This window comes from Cebidichthys violaceus, unplaced genomic scaffold, assembly GCF_023349555.1.
Source record: "Cebidichthys violaceus isolate CVI_PGR_0920_01 unplaced genomic scaffold, fCebVio1.0.p SCAF_17, whole genome shotgun sequence".
NCBI classification, from domain to species: Eukaryota; Metazoa; Chordata; class Actinopteri; order Perciformes; family Stichaeidae; genus Cebidichthys; species Cebidichthys violaceus.
The window spans coordinates 7794335-7817274 of NW_027176340.1; the positions used below are offsets into that span (position 1 = coordinate 7794335).

The 22940-nt window shown below is 40.6% G+C and overlaps 1 protein-coding gene across 2 annotated transcripts in view; it reads left to right on the forward strand.

The window, feature by feature from the left end:
* The window catches only part of LOC137873926 (cadherin-22), a 162619-nt gene that overhangs the window by 89873 nt on the left and 49806 nt on the right, over positions 1-22940 (forward strand). For both annotated transcript variants that reach the window (XM_068712440.1, XM_068712441.1), the window contains one exon: positions 6900-7194. In XM_068712440.1, coding sequence (XP_068568541.1) covers positions 6900-7194 — 295 coding nt within the window. The remainder of the gene's footprint in view (positions 1-6899; positions 7195-22940) is intronic.

A 22940-nucleotide genomic window follows, 5' to 3' on the forward strand; every position in this document is an offset into this window, starting at 1 on the left:
ATAGACAGAGAGTAATTGAGTGGTACGTGTTGAAAGGAACGGAGGAAGAGGGGAGGTTGCAAAAGGAAGCTGGGAAAGAAGAGACTTCACACACTGACTTGTGATTCATTAAAGGACAGGGCGCTAGGGAAGGCAGTGAACTGATATAAAAGGGCTGAGGGGAGCTCGAGAGGGCTGAGGGAAGCTCGAGGGAGTGACACAGCAGGAGGCGAAGGGAGATGATTTTATTAATAAAATGATCTAAAGTTATTGGACTTCATGTGACTAGGGCACCGGCTAGTGCCAGTAATATTAATGGTTTGTGTGAGCATGGCTGTCTGTGTGTAACTCTCTCTCACACACTGATGGACTATTCTGGGCTTTTTGGTATCAACACTTTAATATGAGCAGGAGAGGATTAAAGCCAAGCAGTGTGCCTCTGTACTGGATAATTACAACAAGCTTTTTTTTCATATTACTTCACCCCAACTCAGCAAACTTGCCAAGCTCGCTCTCTCTCACACTTTGGCTGCCACCACTCTGCTAATGAAATCAGATTTACCAATAAAATGGTCACTCACATGGCGTTTAACTGGCAGCTTTGGGCAGTAAGTTTAGATAATAAATACTTGCAGACTTAAATGATACAGCTATATTTTGAAGTGAAGGAAGGAAGGGATGAAGGAAGGGAGTGGGTAACTTTCAGGAAGTGTACTTTTGTAAGAGTATTTTTGTTGAGCCCAGATAATCTTTAAGTAAAGGAGGCAAATGACATATTCTACTTCTCCTCCGTCATGATTCTTTCTCCACTATTTGACAAAAGCTGTCAGACATAAATCGATTTTGACGGTGTGTGAGAGAGAGAGAGCGAGAGAGAGAGAGAGAGAGAGAGAGCATTGGACTATATGTGCAGCATGTGCATTATGCTTTTATATTTCAGCAACAAAAAGTATAGTTCAAGGGTTTTGTGTACAGTTCCACAGTCTCTTTTGTATCCATCCACCTCTTTGATTTTGACAGATGTATCTGGAATAGATTTCCTCATCCTGTCTCAGCATGAACTGTGCTTGTCCATGGCCAAGGTGCTTCTTTGTACCTTGTTTAAAACTCAGCATTCAACTTGAAGCCAGATAAAACAGAATCCCTCATCTTTGTTGTGCCGTTTGTGTTTGGGCTGAAGCAGGTTCAGTGTACTTTTGGATATTAAGTATAGCCTAATCCTCACAAATAAGCCTATGTGTGTTGGATAATATTTGCTGTTTTGTTTCCTTAACTGCAACAGCAGGTTGTCAGAGAAAATAAGTAACAGAAGTGAAACAGGAGAAAGCTGTTGGAATTGTTCATCTGTTTTATATTTCTGTGATCCAATACAGAGTCCTTATGTGATACCCGAGTAGTCTTGGTTGGCATAATTTTAACTCATTGTGTTTGTTTATGGATGAGAGGGGAAAATGTTTGGCCCTGGACACAATCAATCAGACAACAGAAAAATGCACGTACTATGCCTGTTGCAGCAATTCTCCCTGTCGTAAGGATCCAAGCAATAATTAGTCAAATCTAGGTCCAAACATTGCAAGGAGGAACAAACCAGCTTAAGATGGGAGGAATGGAAATAATTAACAAAATAAAAACAAACAGAAAATGTGGTGCTGTGGGACATGGTGTTTTCGGGAGCCACAATTCCCATTTTGGAAGATGAAAAAGCTTTTTGTTTACTCTGCTTTGTCATCTTAAATAATGTTATTATCATTGTATGTGGCTCTTTTATTCTCTATTTGTGTATTTCCATGATCTGTCTAAGCCTCTGCAGGTCCGCTTCCCATCCCATCTCAACCCAGCACCATCGCCCCTTCATTTTCATTCTCTCTTCTCCCTCTGACTTTCTTCTCTTTCTTTTTCCTTCTTCACTATGCTACAATTTACTCTCGTCTCTGGCTCTGTCTCCCATGGTCTGTACTCTTCCTTCTCCCATAGCTGTCTCCACCTAGGTTGTCTCTGATACAGTCACCTTGTTAACACTTTGAAGCTGTTAAGATCAGAGAGCTTGACAAGCTGCAGTGAAATGTGGCAGGCCTACTCTTGATTACACAGACTTAAATATAAGACAGCCAATTTGCTCCCGCTTTGAAACCCTCAATAAACCAAGGCTTCAGTGCAGCCCACGTTCGGATATCTTCACTGGAAGTGTAAAATCGTGCTTCATAAATGTCTCCCATTCTATTCTATTTTTTTCTTCTGCCATGTGATTCTGTTATTATAAAGTACATTTACTTTTGCTTAGAATCCTGTGAACAATTTAAATTCACAAGGTCGTCAACAGAACAGGGGCGACTTGCAGGTCCTGCAGATGTTTTTAGTTTCTAAAAAGGAATGTCCTTCCAATACCAAATCACAACTCTGTCATACATTTACTCAAGTAAGGCGTGTGCTTTAACATACTTTTAATACACAACTCAAAAGAGCTGACTACCAAATAAGAAGGAAAATTTCTGACAGCGCATGTGAGTCATATGTCACCCCCTTCAGCAGGTTAGCCTACAGTGACAGCAAGACACTTTCTTGTAACCCAAAGGTGAACCTGACAGGGCATCAGCAACCTCGCTCTCCCCTGAGTCACCCCACAGCCCTCCACTGTAAAGCCTAATGCGTTCCTAACTACTACTTGTATAAAGTTGAACTTAAAGGCAGACACCGTAACATAATATCTGCTATGCTCTGATTACAAATGCACATTTTTAGTCGGCAATCAAATCTACAACATGTTACTACTCTATTGCTTTGCCGTATAAATGTTGAGAGAGTTATTCACTGTAATCATTCTTTCCAACTAAATTCTTGTTTACCAAATAACCAACCATTTTTTATTTTAGTATACACATAGTGGTATTAGTATTGCGTGTTTATTATTTGTAAACTTAAAAAAAGGCAACTTAATCCTTTAACTCAAACTTATTTTATAGTTTTTGATCTCCAATAATCATTAAATATTCAGATTCAGTGAGTTGTACTGTAGGCTAAAATTTGAGGCTGTTTTTCTATCATATATTTGTTTGCAGATTGGTAAATTGGTACCTTTAAGTTTGACAAATCGCCTACAGCATTGTTTCTTGTTTAACTGGGGATGTTCAATTGTCACAGGATTAAGTGACAATAACTCCCTTCCTATTGTTTATGAACACCAACATTCATCATCCCTTTCACCTCATGCAGTTTCTGTGACTCATGTCTCTCGCTGCACATCCCCTCCCTCACAGTTCTTGCCTTACAGTTTGAGGTTAGCATAATGACACATGAAATTAGCAGACCCAAAAGATTCTTCCTAATGTCACACTTTCATTTTTTCAGAGCATGGTCCACTGGAGATAGAGCGGTTCGGCAGTTCGATCCCCGGCTCCTCTAATCCATCTCTGTTCTTGGGCAAGACCCTTAACCCCAAATTGCTCTCGAAGCCACCGGTGTATGAATAGGTGTGAATGCTTAGATATTCCTGATGGGCACCTTGCATGGTAGCCCCTGCCATTAGTGTATGAATGTGTGTGAATGGGTGAATGACGTGTAGTGTAAAAAGCGCCTGAGTTGTCGGAAGAAAGGCCCTATACAAGTCCATTTACCATTACTATTTAAGTAACAGTATAATAAAGTATACCAATTCTAAATGTTGGTCCTTTGCATATTTGTAAAATGATTTATGCTCCTGCCTTTAAATGTGATTACGTTAAGGCCTCAAAAAATTGATAAAATCCAGTGGCAATCCATTTTCACTGTTGGCTGTAGAAATTTTTCAAACTGCAAACTCTCAATGTTCTGCAGCATAATCCATTCCCGTGCTCATTGTGTCAAACACTGATAGCTGCATTAGTTGTGTCCTTACTGAGTGTTCGATCATCAAAAGGTAGACTTTGTGTTGAGTATCAATTTAACATTCATGGTGTGTCAAGTGTTTGTTGATAGTGTTTATACCCTTCTCTCTACTAATACTACTGACCTGGCCAATGAAAATCACACACATCAAGCCCAAACACCCACTGGCAAAGCAAAACTTCATATTACTGCATTTATGTTTATCATATTTAAGAAGAGACAATGCACATTAATCAACATGAGCACTTGAGTCCATCATGTAAATGTGCACACACCCATAAACATGAGCACAATAGGAAGCACAGTTAAACAATGACATAACCACTGCTCCAGATACTCATTTGGTGACACAGCTGCAAAATCTAGAACGCAAAGAGCTCAGAAAGATGCAAATATTTGACCAATGAAGCAGCCATGATTCCTGCCCAGCAGTAGTCGACTTCTCATGGGAATTAGTTAAGGTTAGATTTGCACTCCTGGTTATTTTTTGCTAACAAAGTGACGTCCTGGCTCTGACCTTTAGTTTGCTCAGAACAACTTAGCTAAGCGTAGTGTGTTTGTTTTTCAAGCTGCCAACTTGAATCACTCCAGTGAGGATAGACTGACAGACGGATGGGTATATCCAGCCTGAGGGAGGAGAAATAGCATCATCCCAGCAAAATGATGAACTCTCTATTCATGTATGTGTGTGTGCTTGTGTGTTTGTCCATATAAGAGCAAGCACACACACAGTAGGTAGGTATGTGTATATTGCTGGGTGAACACATGTACAGTAGGTAGGAACCGCATGGTGCCAGAATTTTTGCAATTGAATTAACCAATGATGAAAACATTTCACACATATTCTTGTCTGCAGAATCTAATTTAGAAATACAGAGAGCGGGCAAGGGAAACATAACCAGTGGCGCATGACTATGGAAACCTTTATTGGATAATTCTCAGAGTTTGGACCAATGAAACTTCTTTTATTATAACTGAAATATTGATACCACCGAAGTATCCGGCAGTATATTTCCTCTGACTGTTCATGCATTTGTCTTCAGGATGATTCAGAATGGTGAGAAAAGGCAAAAACAGATAGATAAAAAGGGAGGGGAAAATGGATGAGGGAAGCAATATCAAGGCACAGGCTTGCATTATTCTGCGGTTTTACGACAAATACTTAATGAAACCCCGCAAGGGTGATAGAAGCCTGTATTTAATTAAGCCTTTATAAAATATTAACCAGGGAGGCCAGGGCAATTCCCCCTCCCCTGGTCTTCTCAGTAGATTGAACCACAGTTACACTGCATAGACAGCACTGAATTATAATTCCGGATAGAAGGTGAGAGAGAGAGAGAGAGAGAGAGAGAGAGAGAGAGAGAGAGAGAGAGAGAGAGAGAGAGAGAGCAGGTCTAGTGCTCACTAAAGAGCCAAAGGGGAGGTTGAGATGGGGGACCAATGCTGCTCCTATTGCTGCCTCTGGAATGTCTTCTAATCACATTAGGGGGGAACTATAGCTCTGATTTATAAGGGCTCTTTTTAAGTTCACTTTTCAGCCCCGGCACCTCTATGTCTCTACCTTTAACAATCTTTGAAATGACTTTGATCTCCTAATTTGGGCGTCACATCCTGTGAAGGGCACGGTGTGCAGAAAAGGTGTAAATCATCACTAGAACTGTGGTGTCTTTTTTTTTTTTCACGACATCGATGATGGCTGCTCTATAGGGAGCAATTAGAAGGCCTTTAGCTGCAATTGCTATTGGGAATAAGATAAGGGAATGGTCGAAAGGAATGTGAATTCTTTTGTTCACGGCTCATGGCCAAATGTCTTTTTCTGAGAACTATCAACTACACAAACTATTAGCATTCACAGCGGTAACTAAATAGTACAATTCCATCCAAAATGTGTGATGTTGTGATCTCAATTTAAAAGGTCCACATACTAGTTTTTCTGAACTTTCAAACCAAATCTTGCAGTTTTATCAGTAAATGGTGCAAGCTCAGGTGTCATCAAGTGTTTAATGTCAGTCATGCGATAAGTGGTCATGTACTAGCTGAAGATCGTATCTCCTGATCGCTCTCTGGCAGCCGAATGGCTCCGGGTCGATGACTTTGACCCCTTTCCACTCAATGTGATGTGGGCTTCACAGATATCTTGTGTTGTCTGCTTCCAAATGGTCATAAAATGTAGATTCTATGGTTTGAAAAAGTATTGTCTTGTTTATTACTTCTTAGCCTTCAAACATACTGCAACTAAATAGTACTTTAATTTAATCTAAATAAATTATGGTAGCTATCAGGGCATTCATGACTGCTGCATTTTAGTAGTTTTCAACTACTTCCAAAAAGTAGTCAAGTAGCTGATTAATTGCGGGAGATCATTTCTGTTCACCCAATAACGATGATCAAGTATCATCATAAAGTCTCAAATACAACCAGTTAATGATTAACTAGTCCCAGATGGGATCCATCTGGGGGTATGTGGAATAACAGAGTCCTTGAATGGCTCTGAGAGGCTAATTACAAATGAGCTGCAATCTGATTGGACTAAAGCTGGAGATAGATAATGCAACTGCTTTCTTGCAGGGATTGCCTTCACTAAATAGCCTACATTAAATTCTGATGATTAAAGTGGGCATATTATAGAAAAGAATGATTCATACAAATCTATGATTAACAATTGTAGTCGAGCATTGTGACGTACCACCATCTTTATTTCTGTCAGCTGCTATTCTTTTTAGACCACCAGCATTCACTTTTCCTTTACATCTTACACAGTATCTGTGACCTATGCATTGCCACTGCTTTATTACTGCACCATGCTAAAACCACAGATGAACGATTAGTCCACAATGATGCAAAGTGTCGACTAAAGGTTTTGACAGTCGACTACTGGACTATTCTGTACAACCCCTAGTAGCCACTGCAACAGTCGTCAGTGTCAGCATTTTCCCCAAAAAGTTGATAAAAAGATCATCTTGGCAGCATTACTTTCTGTTTCTGATTAAACGTATTTGCTGTTGCAAAGTAGTATTTTGCAAATATAATTTTGACGTTTATTTTATCTCAATTTACAGATCCATACAGACTTTGACGAAGGAGAGGGGAACATCAAGTACACTATCTCTGGAGAAGGGGCGGGCTCTATCTTCATCATCGATGAGCTAACAGGAGACATCCATGCCACAGAGAGGCTGGACCGAGAGGTGAAGGCTTTTTACACACTTAGGGCCCGGGCCCGGGACCGGCTTTCCAATGGCCCTCTGGAATCAGAGTCTGAGTTTGTCATCAAGGTCCAGGACATCAACGACAGTGAGCCCAAGTTCTTGGAAGGTCCCTACATCGGCAGTGTGGCAGAGCTGTCCCCCATAGGTAAGGCAAGAAACATTGCAGCCAGACAGGGGCCATCTGGATAGCAGTTTCAAACGTTGAGCTCAGGATGGCCCAAAGGAGCACATACTGAATGAAATTACCAGTTTTACAGCTATTTTCATGATGCATAAGTAGGACCTGTAACATAATGCTTTGTCCATCTTGGCTCAGGGGAAGCTAGAAAATGCCAAGAAGAGCAATATGCTAAAATTCTCCCCAATTGTAGAGATGGGAAAAAAGAGCAGACAGGAGATGGTACTGTAGATGAAAATAAATTTGGAGTCAGTGAATCCATTGTGGATAAGAAAGAAGTAGAATGGTGTCAAGGACATTTGAGGAGGATCCCCACATGCTCTGTGTCAGAGCTATGCCCCGTAGGTAGGAATAATATGGAAAATGACGGAGACCGAACAGGCACATAGAGAAAGGAGAGGCGAATTGCACTACTCCCAGATGAGCTTTGTGGCTGTGTTCTCTGACACACTGTTATGAGGTAAATCATGACGGGGAGGTAGGGGGATAAGGGGGAAAGAGGAGGGGTGCTCCAGAAGAGTATATAATGGTGAGGGTGCATCATATTTTCATAGAGGCTTTTGACATTGAAACCACAATGCTTTCAATCTTGACAAACATGTTGTTATTGTGAGCAACAGTATTAGCGGCACACCACGGCTGCTTAAAGTTCTCAGCGAAATGGAAAAGACAGGTGAATGAGGGTGTCAGGGGCTTCATTAGCATGATATTAATGTCACAGGCCCCGCTGATGTTTAATAAACATAATTCTGTTTAGCTGCCAAGCGATATCACAATACCATGTGTGCTCAGAATGTCGTGTGTGATACTGATTTTTGCATGTGTGTGTGTGTGTGTGTGTGTGTGTGTGTGTGTGTGTGTGTGTGTGTCTTATCATGCATATGCAGTAGAGGTGGGGCTGCTTCCTGGCTGAGTGACTCCAGGAGTGGTGCAGAATGGAATGACTCTTCCCTGTTCAAGCCTGATTGGAATTAATTCCTGCTTCCTCAGCATGAACCAAACCATGGGCATTTCTGCCTACAGTGCTCTCTAAAACTGAATGGTGTGTGTGTGTGTGTGTGTGTGTGTGTGTGTGTGTGTGTGTGGGTGGGTGGGTGGGTGGGTGGGTGTGTGTGGGTGTGTGGTTGTGTGTGGGAGGTAGCGGAAGAGGGAGAGAGTGAAAGACATAGCAACTGAAGGGTAGAATAGAAATAACCCAGAGATTTAGAAAAAGATGCTTAAGCTTAGGAAGCAAGAAAGCTATTATCTCCTCAAGAAGGAGATACATGGAGTCAAAGAGATCACGCTCAGTTAATGTTAGTTAAAGTAATCTTAATGATCACGACCCTTCCACTTTGGCTGCTCCCCCTTGTTCGACCCTGTTGCACCTCAGTCAAATTACGCACTAAGTGAGTGTGCAGTTCATGTTTTAAACATCGTTGTAGAGCGCTGGCACTAATGAGGTAACAGCTACTGCTTAGTCAAGCATTCTCCTGCCCTGTCCCTGTTTCTTTTTGTCACGCTGTTCCACTGTCCAACATCAGCTAGGGCCAGCAGTATCTTTTTTGTCATTTCAGTGATAAGGTCACAAGCACAATGACAATAAATGAAAGGATTAAAAAGAAAAGAAAATAAAGGCACCGGACAGACCACCTTGACCACCACATGTCACTTACCGGCTCCTAGGCTTTTGCTCCTTCCGTGTTTGAAGTATAGCTCAAATAGCTGGAGAATATTATCACTTTAATGTGAAGACTAATGTTTTTCTTTTTGTCAACAAATTCCAAACCAGCAAGACCTACCTTACTAACAAGTATTGCCTTTGTAACCAAGGCCTGAGGTTAGCCTTAGGTAGATATATTCCTCTTTGTCGTAGATGTCTGTTGTTGTCCACAAACTAATACATCAGTGAGCCATGCCGTAACCCTGGGTGATTACGATGGGCATGGGCACTGCAGTTTATTTTAGGTCAATTCCACATACGCTGTCCTGCTGCTGAATAATCACACTCAGCACCAAATGTGTATTAATCCACAGCTAAAAATAATTCCCAACAAATGTACTGTTTCAAAAGGTGGAGTAAAAATTGCTAAAAACTGTAGTGCTCAGCTGCTTTTTGGACATTACTTAGCCTTCTCTGAAAATCAAACTATATTTGTGTAACCTGTTTTGAATTTACATAATTACAAATGGATTTTGGGCTGAGTGCTGTATGCAGAAGGTTAGTCAGAATGAATTGAGAGACGGACAAATGCATTGCTGGTTTTAGTCTGAACACAAGGATAACTAAGCAAACCAAAGAAACACCAGCCACTTATTTGCGAAATGCCATTTGAGCTATCTCAACAACATCTACAATTGTTTTTCCCAACTGTAGGCAGCTCTTCTATTTATTTTTTGCATTACATTGCCCGACAATACTGTCCATTAACACCAAGCAAGAATGCTGTCATCTTTAATAGTAAATATACTTGATTTTTTTTCACCTTTCCTGTGTGAACATACAATATACTCAAAACCTGGTAACAATCAGTTCTTTTTATGTCATTTTGACACAGCTCCTGTGAATTGACACCAGGTTGCTTTTTATGCCGTATTGGAAGCAGGTTGCAAGCATCATCCGCACCAGTGATATGCTCACTGTGCTGTTTTAAGCCCAACCGTACAGAAAACTGCTTTGGAAAACGTGAGGCCATAATAGTAGGAAAGTAATCAGTAGTCAGCTGCCTGAGGCATATTCATTTTTAGTTATCACTCCTGTCATGTCCCCCAGTGCCGGTCTCTGTCATAGCTTTGCCGCCTCAAACCCTCCCTCTTTATGCAGAGGCTTCCTGCCTGCCTGCCTGCCTGTCTGTCTGTCTGCATGCTTGCTCAGCATCTGCTCCAAAAAATATAATAATTTGTCCATTTTTTTTCAAGGGTTGGTTAACTCTGAAAAAGGAGAAGAGAGGGCAAATAACACATGAGCAGCAAAGATGATGATGATGAAATGTGAGGGCCTGAGCTCTGTGTTGTCCTTTGGAAAATTTGCTGCTAATGAAATTGCAGTCTTAAATCAAATTTGTAGTGCATGGGTGATTGAATGTTGCTTTGAGAACCTTGCATGTCATTATGTTGGGAAAGAAGAGAGAACATGCAGAATGCTAGCTGTGTCCTCTGACTCATGAAGATAAAGACTGTGAAAAATGTATTTAATACAATGTATTGGTATAGAGGACATCCTGGACTAAACACAACCAAAAATAAACTGTCTTAGGGAATACCCATATTCATTACATCCCAAATAAATATCTTTTCTATTTCTTTATTATACAAATTCAAAATATCCGATATGTAGTTTAGTTGGAGCAAGCTGAGACAACAGTGTGGCCCAGAGGTAAAGTGCTTCACTGACAAATGATAGTTTGCTGGCTCACTAATGACCACCAATTGCAGAGTGTATTTTTAAATAGTGTTGCTGAGAGAATTAAAACACATGAATTACATTGTGATAACAACAGTTAACCAAGATTGCTTCAATTCATTTATTCATTTCAGTACATTTTACTGACTTTTTGCTTTACCCTACTCCCTTTACACGGGCGTATGGGTTTGGTTTCTTCATTGGTGGGGACACATACACTTTATTTTCTGCATTCTAGTGAATTTTTCTGCATCAATTTATGGTGGAAATGTCTTTAATCATGAAAGGAAAACACAGAATTCAGGCATGTTGTGGTGACAATTCAAAAATATGACAATATAATGGTATATTATCTATATTGCTTTGAAATATTTATTCTCCTGCAGATCATTTTTTTATCATTTAATGCTATCTCTGCTAAGTCAACAAATATCTAGGCATGATTTCCTCTCCTCTCCTCTTTTGTGTGTTTTATTTGGGGCAGTAGTAGCCTCTTTAAATGTGCATGCAACACCTGTTCAACTCAATGATACATTGATTTGTTTTAATTTATTTATAACTCCCTGGAATTAAATAGCCCATATGTGTTTCAGCAAGATTCTTGCTCAATACTCTCAACATATTCAAAACATATCCCATATCAAACAAATATCACATTTGTGTTCTCTGAGATGTCGAGAATGAAGTTGTAATATATTGAGAAAAAAATTAAATAAATTGAAATAAATATTAGCCTGTAAAACCAAAACTAACATAAATCTGATCAGGCATGAACCATGGTGAAGTTAACATGTGTGTTAACCTCACCATGTAGATCCACTTGTAAATTTCAAACCAGCAGTGTTATTTGTACCTTGTAAACAATAACCATTCCACAATGCCATTGATCCCAAATTCCTTAAAAAATAAATAAATCAACTCCGCTCAATTTTTCATCAGCACTGCCGGACCAACACATTCCCCACCTTTGGAGTAAAAAGAAGACGGCTGGAGTGTATGCTACTGACACTCAGCTGGTGGTCCACTGCTGATGAAATTATTATTATCGGTTGTAAAAATCCAATAGCATTAAACAATGGCACAATAGAGTGTCAATAATCTTTAGTAATTACTTCTAATATTGTGCAGAGCCTATATGACCAAGTACGATTTTAGTTTTCATGTAGTTTTTGTGTGTAAAATCGCTGCAGTGAACACTCTGGCAGGTGCACAGGGGATACCGCGATTCTGCCTTCTCCAGTCACCTCACCTGAGCAGATAGCTACCCTATTGATAGCTGTCGGCTTTGAGCAGTTTCACGTCATTTATCTGCAGAGAGACAGTGGGCTTTTTAGGAAATAACTACCACGGTCCTCATAGTTGGCTGAGGCCATGTTGTCCACACCAGAAGCACATTTCTCCGTGCCTCTAAACTAGCAATTTTTCTCCTCTGTGTGAATATGTGTGACTGTGCCCTTTGTTCACTCCAAAGAAAATGAAAAAGAGTTTGCTTAATTGTCTTCTATCATTTTTTTTTTATTTTACATATTTCTTTATTTTTCAGGTTTAAGGTGCAAAACCTGAGATTGGGAGCATTTCTATTGCCTCTAAACGGCTCTCAACATGGTGACAGTGCTATCAACGCAAACTACAATGCTGCAAAAGTGCTGACAGAGCTAACAGTGTTTACCTGAGGGGGAAGCGGAGGGTGGGTGTCAGTCAGGACGGAATTGTCAGCTGTAACCGCTGCATAAGTGTAGTGCAGAGCAGCAGCCGTGAGCTAAGCAGTGGGGCAAGCTCACATGCACTGAAAGCAGATGCGGGCAGCCCCGAGATGTCACCAAAACAAGCAGAAGCTCCGATAACAATACACACAGAGGGAGAGCGACTTCATTCTCTGCTCAGGTAGACATTACTGCACTATATCTTTACATAAATATAGTTTGGTTCTATATTAATGGTCAGAATGTTAAATACAGCTCCTTTAAAGGAAATGAAGAAATTAATAATTGCATCATAGGTCTATTTGATTAATGGATGTTCACTTACAAACTAACAGGTCATCTTTTTGGCTCACCATCCATGGTATATTTTGTGAATAAAAATGGACCTATAGCATTATGTAAATCACCTGCGAATTGAAAAGCTAATGATGCCTGATGTCCATTTGCGAGGTAATCTGAGATTTACAGGTCCGTTCATTTAAAACACCCATCCTTCCATTATAAAAACATCAAATTCATATTTAGCAAAAATGGTAAATGGACATCAGCACCTTTCTAGTCTTCTGACCACTCAAAGCGCTGTTTGTCAAAATTCACCCATTCTCACACACACACATTCATGCGCTGATGGCAGATGCTCCCGTGCAAGGTGCCACCTTCCCATCAGGATCTAATCTAAATGTTCATTCACATATACTCACACACCAAGTACATGAGTAACCATAGCAACAGGGATGCATTCAAAGTCTCCTTTTACAATGTATTGCAACGTGTTAACAAGCTCACATCTAATTACAACATTAGTTACGTTTTGTAAACAGAGTGTATGTGTCGCTATTGGATTCATCCCTGCACACAATATTTTTTTATATTTAAAAATTTAAAGTAGCATTTTATCAACTGGCTTAAGTGGAGCCAGAGGGCCCCCCGGTTTAGAGGGCTATCCCTTTACTCATAGAATCAGGAGTTACAAAACATACTAATGTTTTTCGTATAGGCTCCGCTTTCTAAGAGCGGTCCCTATTGGGTTAAGGGTGAAGCTGATGTAGTCTAAGACCCAGTGTGACACCAAGGTCCACAAGCAGACAACACAAACCAGTTTTCAAACTGTTAATGATACCCATAATGAAGAAGGGAGGCACGGGCTGCTCTACAGTTAACCCCTGTCCTTTACACAGCACTGCCGATGCAGAAGATACGTGACATTCTATACGCTAAACCAGTGGTTCTCAACCTTTTTTCAGTGATGTACCCCCTGTGAAATATTAATTCAGCCAAGTACCCCCTAACCAGCGCAAAGCATTTTTGGTTGAAAAAAATACACAGCGCTCTGTCTGATTTAATAAACTGTCAACACTGAAGATTGCATTGTTACATTGAACTGAGTGCTTTTGCATTTACATTTTAGTGAGAAACTTGTGCTTCACTGAGGATCTTTGTCAGTCTTGGTGGTGGAGAGGCAACTGCTGTGATCAAGCTCTTCTCCAGGCACAGTCTGTTTCTTTGCTTTGTTTTGATCACAGTCATTGCAGAGAAGGAGGCCTCACATAAATATGTGGAGGCACAGGGTTGTAGCTGCTCCAAAGCTTTCTGTCCCAGGTCAGGGTGCTCTTGCTTCACACACACCCAAAACTGTGTGAGTGTGGATGTGGCTTCATCTGGAGGACACGGTCAGATGACACTTCCAGGAGTTTTTCCTGATAAGTGACAGGTAGCTTGCTTCCGTTTGCTTCGGACAAGATAAATGTGTTTTTCACCCAATCCAGCTGGGCAGATTCCTCCTCCATGTCAGGAAAGTAGGAATGAAAATCTTGAATCAAGTTGGTCAAATGTCCCACTATGACCGACTTGACTGGAGCTCTGTCCACATCCTCCTTCTGAGGAAAGCAGGTGAAATCCCCTTGTGCAGAGGCCCTTCTCCACAGCTCTGCTTTCTTCAGGAAGCCATGAAGCCAATGGATGCTAATTTTAAATAGATTTTTTTTAAATGTCACGCACCCCCTGGAGTGCCTTCACGTACCCCCAGGGGTATACGTACCCCCATTTGAGAACCACTGCGCTAAACGATGATGATCGGATTAGAGGCACACCATACGTGCATAAAAATGCAAGTTCTGCAGCGCTCCAACTACCGCTAAATACAGAAAGAGTCAGGGAGGATTCAGATACATCTCGCCGATAGAAACGAATGGAATGGCACGGAGAAGCCCAGGATGCCGCTGCGCAGATGTCAGCCAACGGTCATTCTTCTGGGGAGAACCATGGATGAGGATAAAGCACTTGTGGAGTGTACCCCGATGCCCTGCGGAGGCTCTACTCCCACTGCACTGTATGCTTGTGTGATGGCGCCACACAGCCAGTGAGACAAATGCTGTTTTGAAAGACCACGCCTTGTGAGTGCGCTCTGTAATGAACCAACAGTTGCTGCATCCTCTTCATGTTAAACATGCGTACGACATACTGAGACAAAGCATGCACTGGGTAGAGTCAGTGAGACATTTCTTCTGCCTCATTCCGATGAGCCGGAGGGAAAGATCCTTTCAGAGACATGCTTCTTGACGAAAAGGAGTTTTGCAAGGAATTTGCACTTCCGTCCTCTCTAAAAGAAAGGCAGGACGCTGAGACTGACAGCGCACATAGGTCACTCACTCTCCTCCTGGCCGATGTCAGTATTAGGAAGAGCGCTGTATTGAGAGAAGGTATCGTGAGAGAGATTTGCCCTATTGACTCAAAGAGGGGACCCCCTGAGTGCATGCAGCACCAGGTAAATCCTACTGTGGTGCTAGAGAGTGTGCGCCAGGTTTCCATCTTAGAGAGGGACGCATCCCTCTCCCTACTGGGACCCTGAGTAGTATGCCAGGTCTCACTGCAGTGAGAGAGGGATGGTCAGCATTCACCTCTTGTTCTGCACTGGATGGAGGCTGAGGTGGCAGAACCACCTCTGGATTTTTCTCATATGGAGGAGTTACAGGGGCGCACAATAATTAACTAACCTGAATGACCCAGACAAGAATTACCTAAGAGTTTTTATGTTTGCCAGGCCCGGGGATCTGCTGTATCCAATTGCAAATTTCAAGATATATATTCCCAAATGTCCATCAGATTTGAAATCCAAAGTGCGCCGTGACCTCCAATGTGGGTTACAGTCGGGAGCCTGCAGCTGAATGTACACATCGTTTAGCATTTGTTCGTGAAATTTTCTTCGATGGTAAATGACTATGATATAAGTGGGATAAAGCCCTTGTAAGTTTTCATAGTCATTCCTGATTTCTTGCAATGCCAATGAAAGGTTTTGTAGAAAAAGCAATATTTAATCTGCATGAAGGATAATTTAACGTTAAGGGCTAGGTTGTGTGGATACCTTTTAAGTCTTTGTCATTTCCCTCAGTAAGAGATCAAAAAGACAGGGTCCTTGTGTTTTTTAAGAAAAGTATGTTTGTAGCTGTGCATTTAAGACTGAAAAATCCACTTAGCTGAAATTAACATAATGTTTGAGTGTATTGTTGCCTTAGAAACAGACGGACACATTGGTTGTGTTTCAGTATGGACATCCCTATATTTAGGGACTATGATAAATAAATGTGACTGTAGAATGAAACAGAAATGGGAAACTATTTATTTCCTATTCTTTGCTGTCTGGTAGCACTGCCACTAACAGATGGTGCTTATATGTTAATACCAGGTAGCTTATGTAGGATGACATTTTGGGCAAATATTTATGTTTTGGAAAGCATCATTAATATTTGAATGGGATGCATCTTTTTTCCCTTTGTTTTTTCCCAGCCATGGAAAATGTTTAAATATTAATGTAGCTTTGAGTTGCGCTTCAAAAGTTTTAAAAAAACCAAAGGCTAAAGTACTGTCAAACTAGTATAATGCCCAACAATACTACATAGGTAGACTTTGGCATATTGTAAGCAATGGATGGATTGAGTTTTTAGACACAATGTCTGGGACACATACTGCACAGACATTATTGGCAGTGCAACACAGTGGCACCCCAAGCTAATGCTTATGCTCCACACGCCCAGCTAATATTGAAGTAATAAAGACAGGCCTTTTCCAATTTGAAATCAGTATTACACTGTGTTACAACATGCATACTGAGACATCCGTCACTTTTTTTCAGTCCTTATGTGAGCTGACTGACAAAGCAGTGCAGTTTGTTGGGTTTGAAACCATTTAGTCACCGAGGCAGACATCCTTTCCTACCACTCAAAGGTCGGGTGACAGCAAGGGAGTCTGGTGGAAATGTGGCTAGGAGGGGCAGCTCTTGATGGTGGGATCACAACAGGGCGAAACGTTTCCACAGAGCTAATCCTGTGATTGATGTGGTTCCATTAGAGAGGACCTGAGGACCTTTGAGTGGCAGAGATGTGGCACGACACGACATCTGTTCCGTAGCCTGTAACCTCAGGTAACGCTGACTGACAAGCCACCGTGTCCAAAAAACAACAGGTAGGCAAATAGCAGTCTGATAACAGACATTAAGTGGACCACCATCCTCAGGTATTGATATATGATTCAAGTTGATTTAGTGTAGAATTACCAAACAAAAAGAACTAACAACGCAATATTAGCCTTGGACTGGCATTTATCTTATATATAATGCCAGGTAGGAGAAATTGACAAACTGCTATGGCCATTTAACGGCAGGGATATGTTTCAAGAAAATGTCCTGCATTTTTATCTAGTAAGCAAATCTCAGCATCTGAGGCTTTCTTCCATTCCTCAATACCTCTAGACGTGTTATCTCTGTAAATGCCATGAAACCCAGTGCATTTTGTAGGATTATTTTAATGTAACTACATTTTAGCAGTTTGTCTTTGGACCAAATGTTTATTTCAACTGAAACTATGAGGATTTCAAGAATCAAGCACACTTTTTTGAGGATAACATGACTTAGCATACAGTTCCTAAATAAGTTAAACATAAGCAGTATCTGTATAGGATGATTTGCTCCTGGAACAGATATCTACTAGTACACTAGTGCTTCATTTTCAAAATATCTGAAATGAGTTGTGGAGATAGACAAGATTGAAAGCCAACAGAGCAGCACAGGAGAAGACTTGTGGAATGTATGATTCAAGTGTCTTTATGAAGATCAATGCCCCATCTATAATACACACAATACACATATTGTAGGACGTTTGTGGTGACTGACACAGGGAATAGCACGAGGGAGAATAAAGCTGGACGAAAAGAAATCTGCATCAATAATGGTTTAACAATATGTACAGATATTTAAAAAAAATGTTGTGACACCTGATAAAGAATAGACATTGTGGGCGGTGCAGACTTACTAACCAATTGACACCTGGGTGCTACTTCAGGCCGCCGACTGTGACTTGATCAAATGCCAACTGTGTGTCCTTGCTGCAGGTCTGAAGGCAAATGCCCCCTTCCTGCCTTTTGTTACCACTTGTAATTACATTATGTCTGATCATGGCCTTCTCTTACCTTTTGTTCTCTACTATTTACACACAGTATAATCACTGCTTTTGCTTATTGTATAAAACGCTTCCTTTTCATTTGCTCTGGGCCGACTCACCGGCTCAGATCTGCTCTGTGTCTGTAAGTTCACCAGTGCTTCAATAAACTCACACCATCACAGCAACTTCTGAGCTGGACTTGAATGGTTTTCTTCAACACACCAGTATTTCAGTATTGTTTTGGCAAGTGACCTGCAAATTATAGCGTAAAAAAAGCAAAAAACTAAGAGGCCCTTGTTGTAATTCAACAAAAAAGCATAAAGTATTCAGTTAAGGGTACTTTTGTGGACAAGTTGTTCAAAAACAAGCAATGCATGGCTTATTTCCTTTGATTTATCTCTTCCTGTTCTTTTGAGTGCTCTCTCTCTCTCTCTCTCTCTCTCTCTCTCTCTCTCTAACCCTCAGCATAGTCAGCTTGAGAGATAAATCCCCCACTCTTTTTGTATGTAATGTGAGACCTCCACAAGTGGATTAAAGTAATAATCACCCTTCCTGTTGCTGTGGTCCAGAAAGGTTGCCCAGGAGGCTGCAAATTGCTGCAGTCACCATTAGGACAGCTGGGGCCTGTCATGCTAACAGAAGATGAGACATTTAGAGCAGCAGAATCACAGGAGAGAGCAATGCGACAAGGCAGGAGCAGCTTACAATCAATACTCTCTGCCAACCTCCTTTATGTATATGACCAGTAACATCCACCATTATGTGCCTAACCACAGTGCTTGACATAATTGATTTGGGCTGATAGGTGTGTGTGGCCATGTGTATGAATCAGTGTGTATGTGGCAGAGGGAGGAATGGAGAGAGAGAGAGAGAGAGAGAGAGAGAGAGAGAGAGAGAGAGAGAGAGACAGAGAGAGAGAGAGAGAGAGAGATTTAGTGTTTGAGGAGGCATGGGAGATGTGTATGACAACGGCAACACGATTGATTTGCAATTGTGAAATTAATTAGGGCTTTTCATTTTTTCATTATTATAGAGATATGATCAAGCAGAGAAGCATCGACACAATCAAAAAAGTTTGATGCCTGGCTTGCAGATCCAAGGGTATCGAAAGGTTTCTGCACAGGAAAGGTGTTGTTCCTCAATGTTTACTCTTCTAGAATAACTCTATTGTCAGGCAAATGCTTAAAAGTAATAAGATATTAAAATTTAAAGTTGGCATGACATGCTGGCCCACAATATTGTCTCCAAAACAAATAATGATCTAATCTTTTAAAAGATAAATGTTCAAAGACTAACAAAGATTAGATTTACTATGTCAGAAGAAATGAAAAACATCCCTAAATCTTTTTATTTATTATTTATTTTACCTCTATTGTTACCCTGGTATGTGCCTCTTGCATCATAGACAAACACTTTTCTTGCATTCGCTCCTTGTATTGCCTTGACTTTTATTTTTACATTTTCTTACTTCCGTAATACCTGTCATGCAAAAAAACAAAAGACAGATTTGCAATAAAACAAAATCGGCTCGTTATTTGACTTTGGTTTTCTCGCATTTTCGTTTTTTGGTTGAGACAACAAAAACGGAAAACTGTCTTGTTTTTTTCGGTTTTGTTCCTCAATGTTTACTCTTCTAGAATAACTCTATTGTCATATAGACAAATGCTTTAAAGTAATAAGATATTCAAATTTAAAGTTGGCATGACATGCTGGCCCACAATATTGTCTCCAAAACAAATAATGATCTAATCTTTTAAAAGATAAATGTTCAAAGACTAACAAAGATTAGATTTACTATGTCAGAAGAAATGAAAAATATCCCTAAATCCTTGGAAGAGAATCAAGGTAAACAGGCCATTGGCATTAATGATATGGCAGATTTTTCTCCCCTTTAATCTTCATTCTCTCTCACCCTTCTTTTCTCTCCCTCGTTCTCTCCCTCGTTCTCTCCCCGCCTCTCTCTCTCTCTCTCTCCTGGGGCATTTATGTGGACGAGAGAGGAATGAATCACAGTGGAAGTAGTGAAGAAATAACTTTTCATGTGAAAACACCTCAGCTTTTATGGCTTTACTAAATGATCCATAATGCGGGCGGGGAGCACTCAGTCCTGCAGATTAAGGCGGGTCGTAGCGGGAAAGAGGCTCAGTGCTGCAGCCGTTAGACCCCTCCACTGAAGCTCGCACCAGTACCACACCAGCTGAGATAGGCACAAATCTCTTTTATGAGGCTGCCTCTTAAATAGCTGTCAGTCTAGTGTCTCACACGTGGCACACTCCTCCAGCTCCCCTCGCAGTAATTGAACCATCTCTCCCAGAGAGCTGAAATGGTGTGGGAAGCCATTCCGACAGCCTGTGTTGATACCATTAAACCAAACTTGTGCATAAATCTAACGATATAGCTATCTTCACCCACCATCCACGGAATGCTCCACACCCAGAAAAACAACCCTACTTCTTACTCCATTTAACCAGAGATGGTCCCAGGTTTAGTTTGCATCTGAATATTATTTACATAATCCTTCGAGAGAAACTGTTTGCTTCTTAAATATCATTTGCAACACAGACAGTATGTTAATATTTTGTGAAGACTGTTGCTTCTGTCATGTTCTTCCCACCATGTCAACATTACATTGTCAGAAGTATTATTGTGTACCAGTAAGAAACAAACTAATTAATAGAAAGGACATTCTAAGCATATTGTATTTACTTCATTAGTTGCTAAACTCACATACCTGCTGGGACTCTTTAGTGCATTAAAGAGGTGTTATACTTTAACAATAGAAACATTAATAATAGAATAGAAGTGGTAAGAAGTGTGAAATAAACAGCTGGTATTCAACCCCAATTATTAATTATTGTGGTCTGCTAGAGGGTTAAACGATTAACCCAGCCATATCCTCGTTAAAGTTGCACGGCAATGAGAAACCTTGCAAAACACTGTTCTCATGAATGCTTTGGTGAACGCTAGGGAAACATAACAAAAAATGAATTTGCTGTCATATCATTTAATTATTATACTGAAAATCACTTGTGTTACATTTGAAAAAATTAGCATATGAAAATTAGCACATTGCTGACTTTGCTATTAAATATTGTTTTGATGGTGTAAATATCTGCAGGCTCTGAACGCATGAGTAAGTGAGGTGAATAAATATCCATTTGTTCAGCAAGTGTCACAATTCATAAAGTGTTGTTCCCAGACTCTCTGACTTCTGGGTGACCCTTGCAATTTTGACCTCACCTGACCTCACCAAGTCACCCAACAGTAATGTACTATAATACACACACACACACACACACACACACACACACCTGGCTACACCATTTCAGTAAGAAGAGAATATCAACCATTGACTGATAACAAAAAGTTTGAAGCGATGTTTAAATAAACAATAACAGTTACAACAGAAGGTATAATTGACTGGGTCATTCAATTTCATCATTGGCGTTATTGCATAGATATGTTGAGAAAAATAAAGTTTTGTTTTATAATGAAACCAAAAAAACTCATCCAAAACAAATGGGCCCATCAGGGGGAATAAAGAGAAACAAACCTGTATATTTTGGTAATTAAAATTATTATTGCTACGGTGCGTGCTGTCTCATCTGAGAGCAATTTGTGATTGAAGTTTTAGCTGGTGAGAGAAAAACAACTCCTCTTGAGCTAATGAATATCTGGAGCTTCTCTCCATTAGACATACTTCTCCTATTCCAATATGCATTACATTCGAATCTGAGAAAGTCAATAATTTTTATTGAATTCCCACAACTCCATCAACAGTAGAATCTGCTTAAGTGAGATTCCAACCACGCCAACAGATACTGTAAGTAATGACTTCTCCCACTAAAAACACTGATGCAGGCCAGAGCTTTAATAAGAACCCAAGTGCCAAACTCCCTGGTTCACTTCTCTTTTTAATATAAACACAATAAAGAAGCATTTGCATTTATATAGTTCTTCCAAGCCATCTGACGTTGCTGCAAGCCTGTACCCAGAAACAGCTGAGCATCAAACTGATTGTTACCTGGGGAAAATTAAGATAAGGGAGTAATCCCATGGACGAAAATGACTTTGTTGGACCCACAGCGGTAGGGCCAACCATGTAGGCAGAATTAGCTCTCCCCTGCCTGCTGCCAGTAATGAAAATACCTATACAGCCTTATGTTTTCAATACGATAAGGACGATATCTCACTCATCCCCCAACTGGGATGCAGCATATCTTGATCTTCTAAGGATCAGGGTGGTGTGCACTTTGGTATGTTTGGATAGAGTAATGACTTTATTGTACAACTCAGAATATGAATTAAAGGCTCATTCCATCCTTTTTAATATGCAGTGCTTTGAATCCACTGGGAGCGGCAATATATCAGAATACAAGGCTGTTGACAGTGCTAGAATTCATGATTCTTTGGAATTGCACATGCTGGAGGAACGCTGATCCATCCATCCCTCCATTTCTGTGTGTCCTCACTTATCCCATTTCAAAACAATTGTTCCTCAGGATAATTTATCTTTGAGCTAATTTGTCACATTCCCATGCAGTTCAGAATAGCTGCAAAACTGAACACCCTCATTTATTTCACTCTTATCATCGACCAGGTAGAATACTGTATCATATGCTGTTCATATGCTGTTCGAATGCAAACGGGCCAGTTCCTATCTACATGAAGGGTGAAGAAAAGAGTGCTATCGGCGACAGAAACAGGATAGTGATCTGAGCTGTCTGATTTAATGGCCAGCTGACTTTAATGATAATCCACTGGCCTCTGCTTCCCTCTTTGCCCCTTAAGAGCTCCATTGGATGACAGGAAACAAACAGTGCTCTGACACTTCCCGCTAATTAGCATCATTAGCATATGGCCATTATGTGGCTGGACAGTAGCATGACAGGGCTCTGAGAAAGGCTTCAGCGGTGACCTTTGGTGGACAACACCAGCTGTCAGTAATTACCCATAGCATTGGCCAGAAGCATGGAGACAAAGACCGACTTCTTGTCCTCGAGGACCTAGTAACATCTCCCTTTTTATTTTATTTCTCCTGAGAGTGAAATTATTTATAGAAAAGAAAAGAAAATGCTCACTTGCTAAAAGGCAAGTATACAGTTGTTTCTTAACCTAAAAATGAAGTTTTAAAGGCTTTAGGCCAAGCTTTTACTAAAATGTGTGACTAAATGGAGAGATGTGCCAGCCTATTTG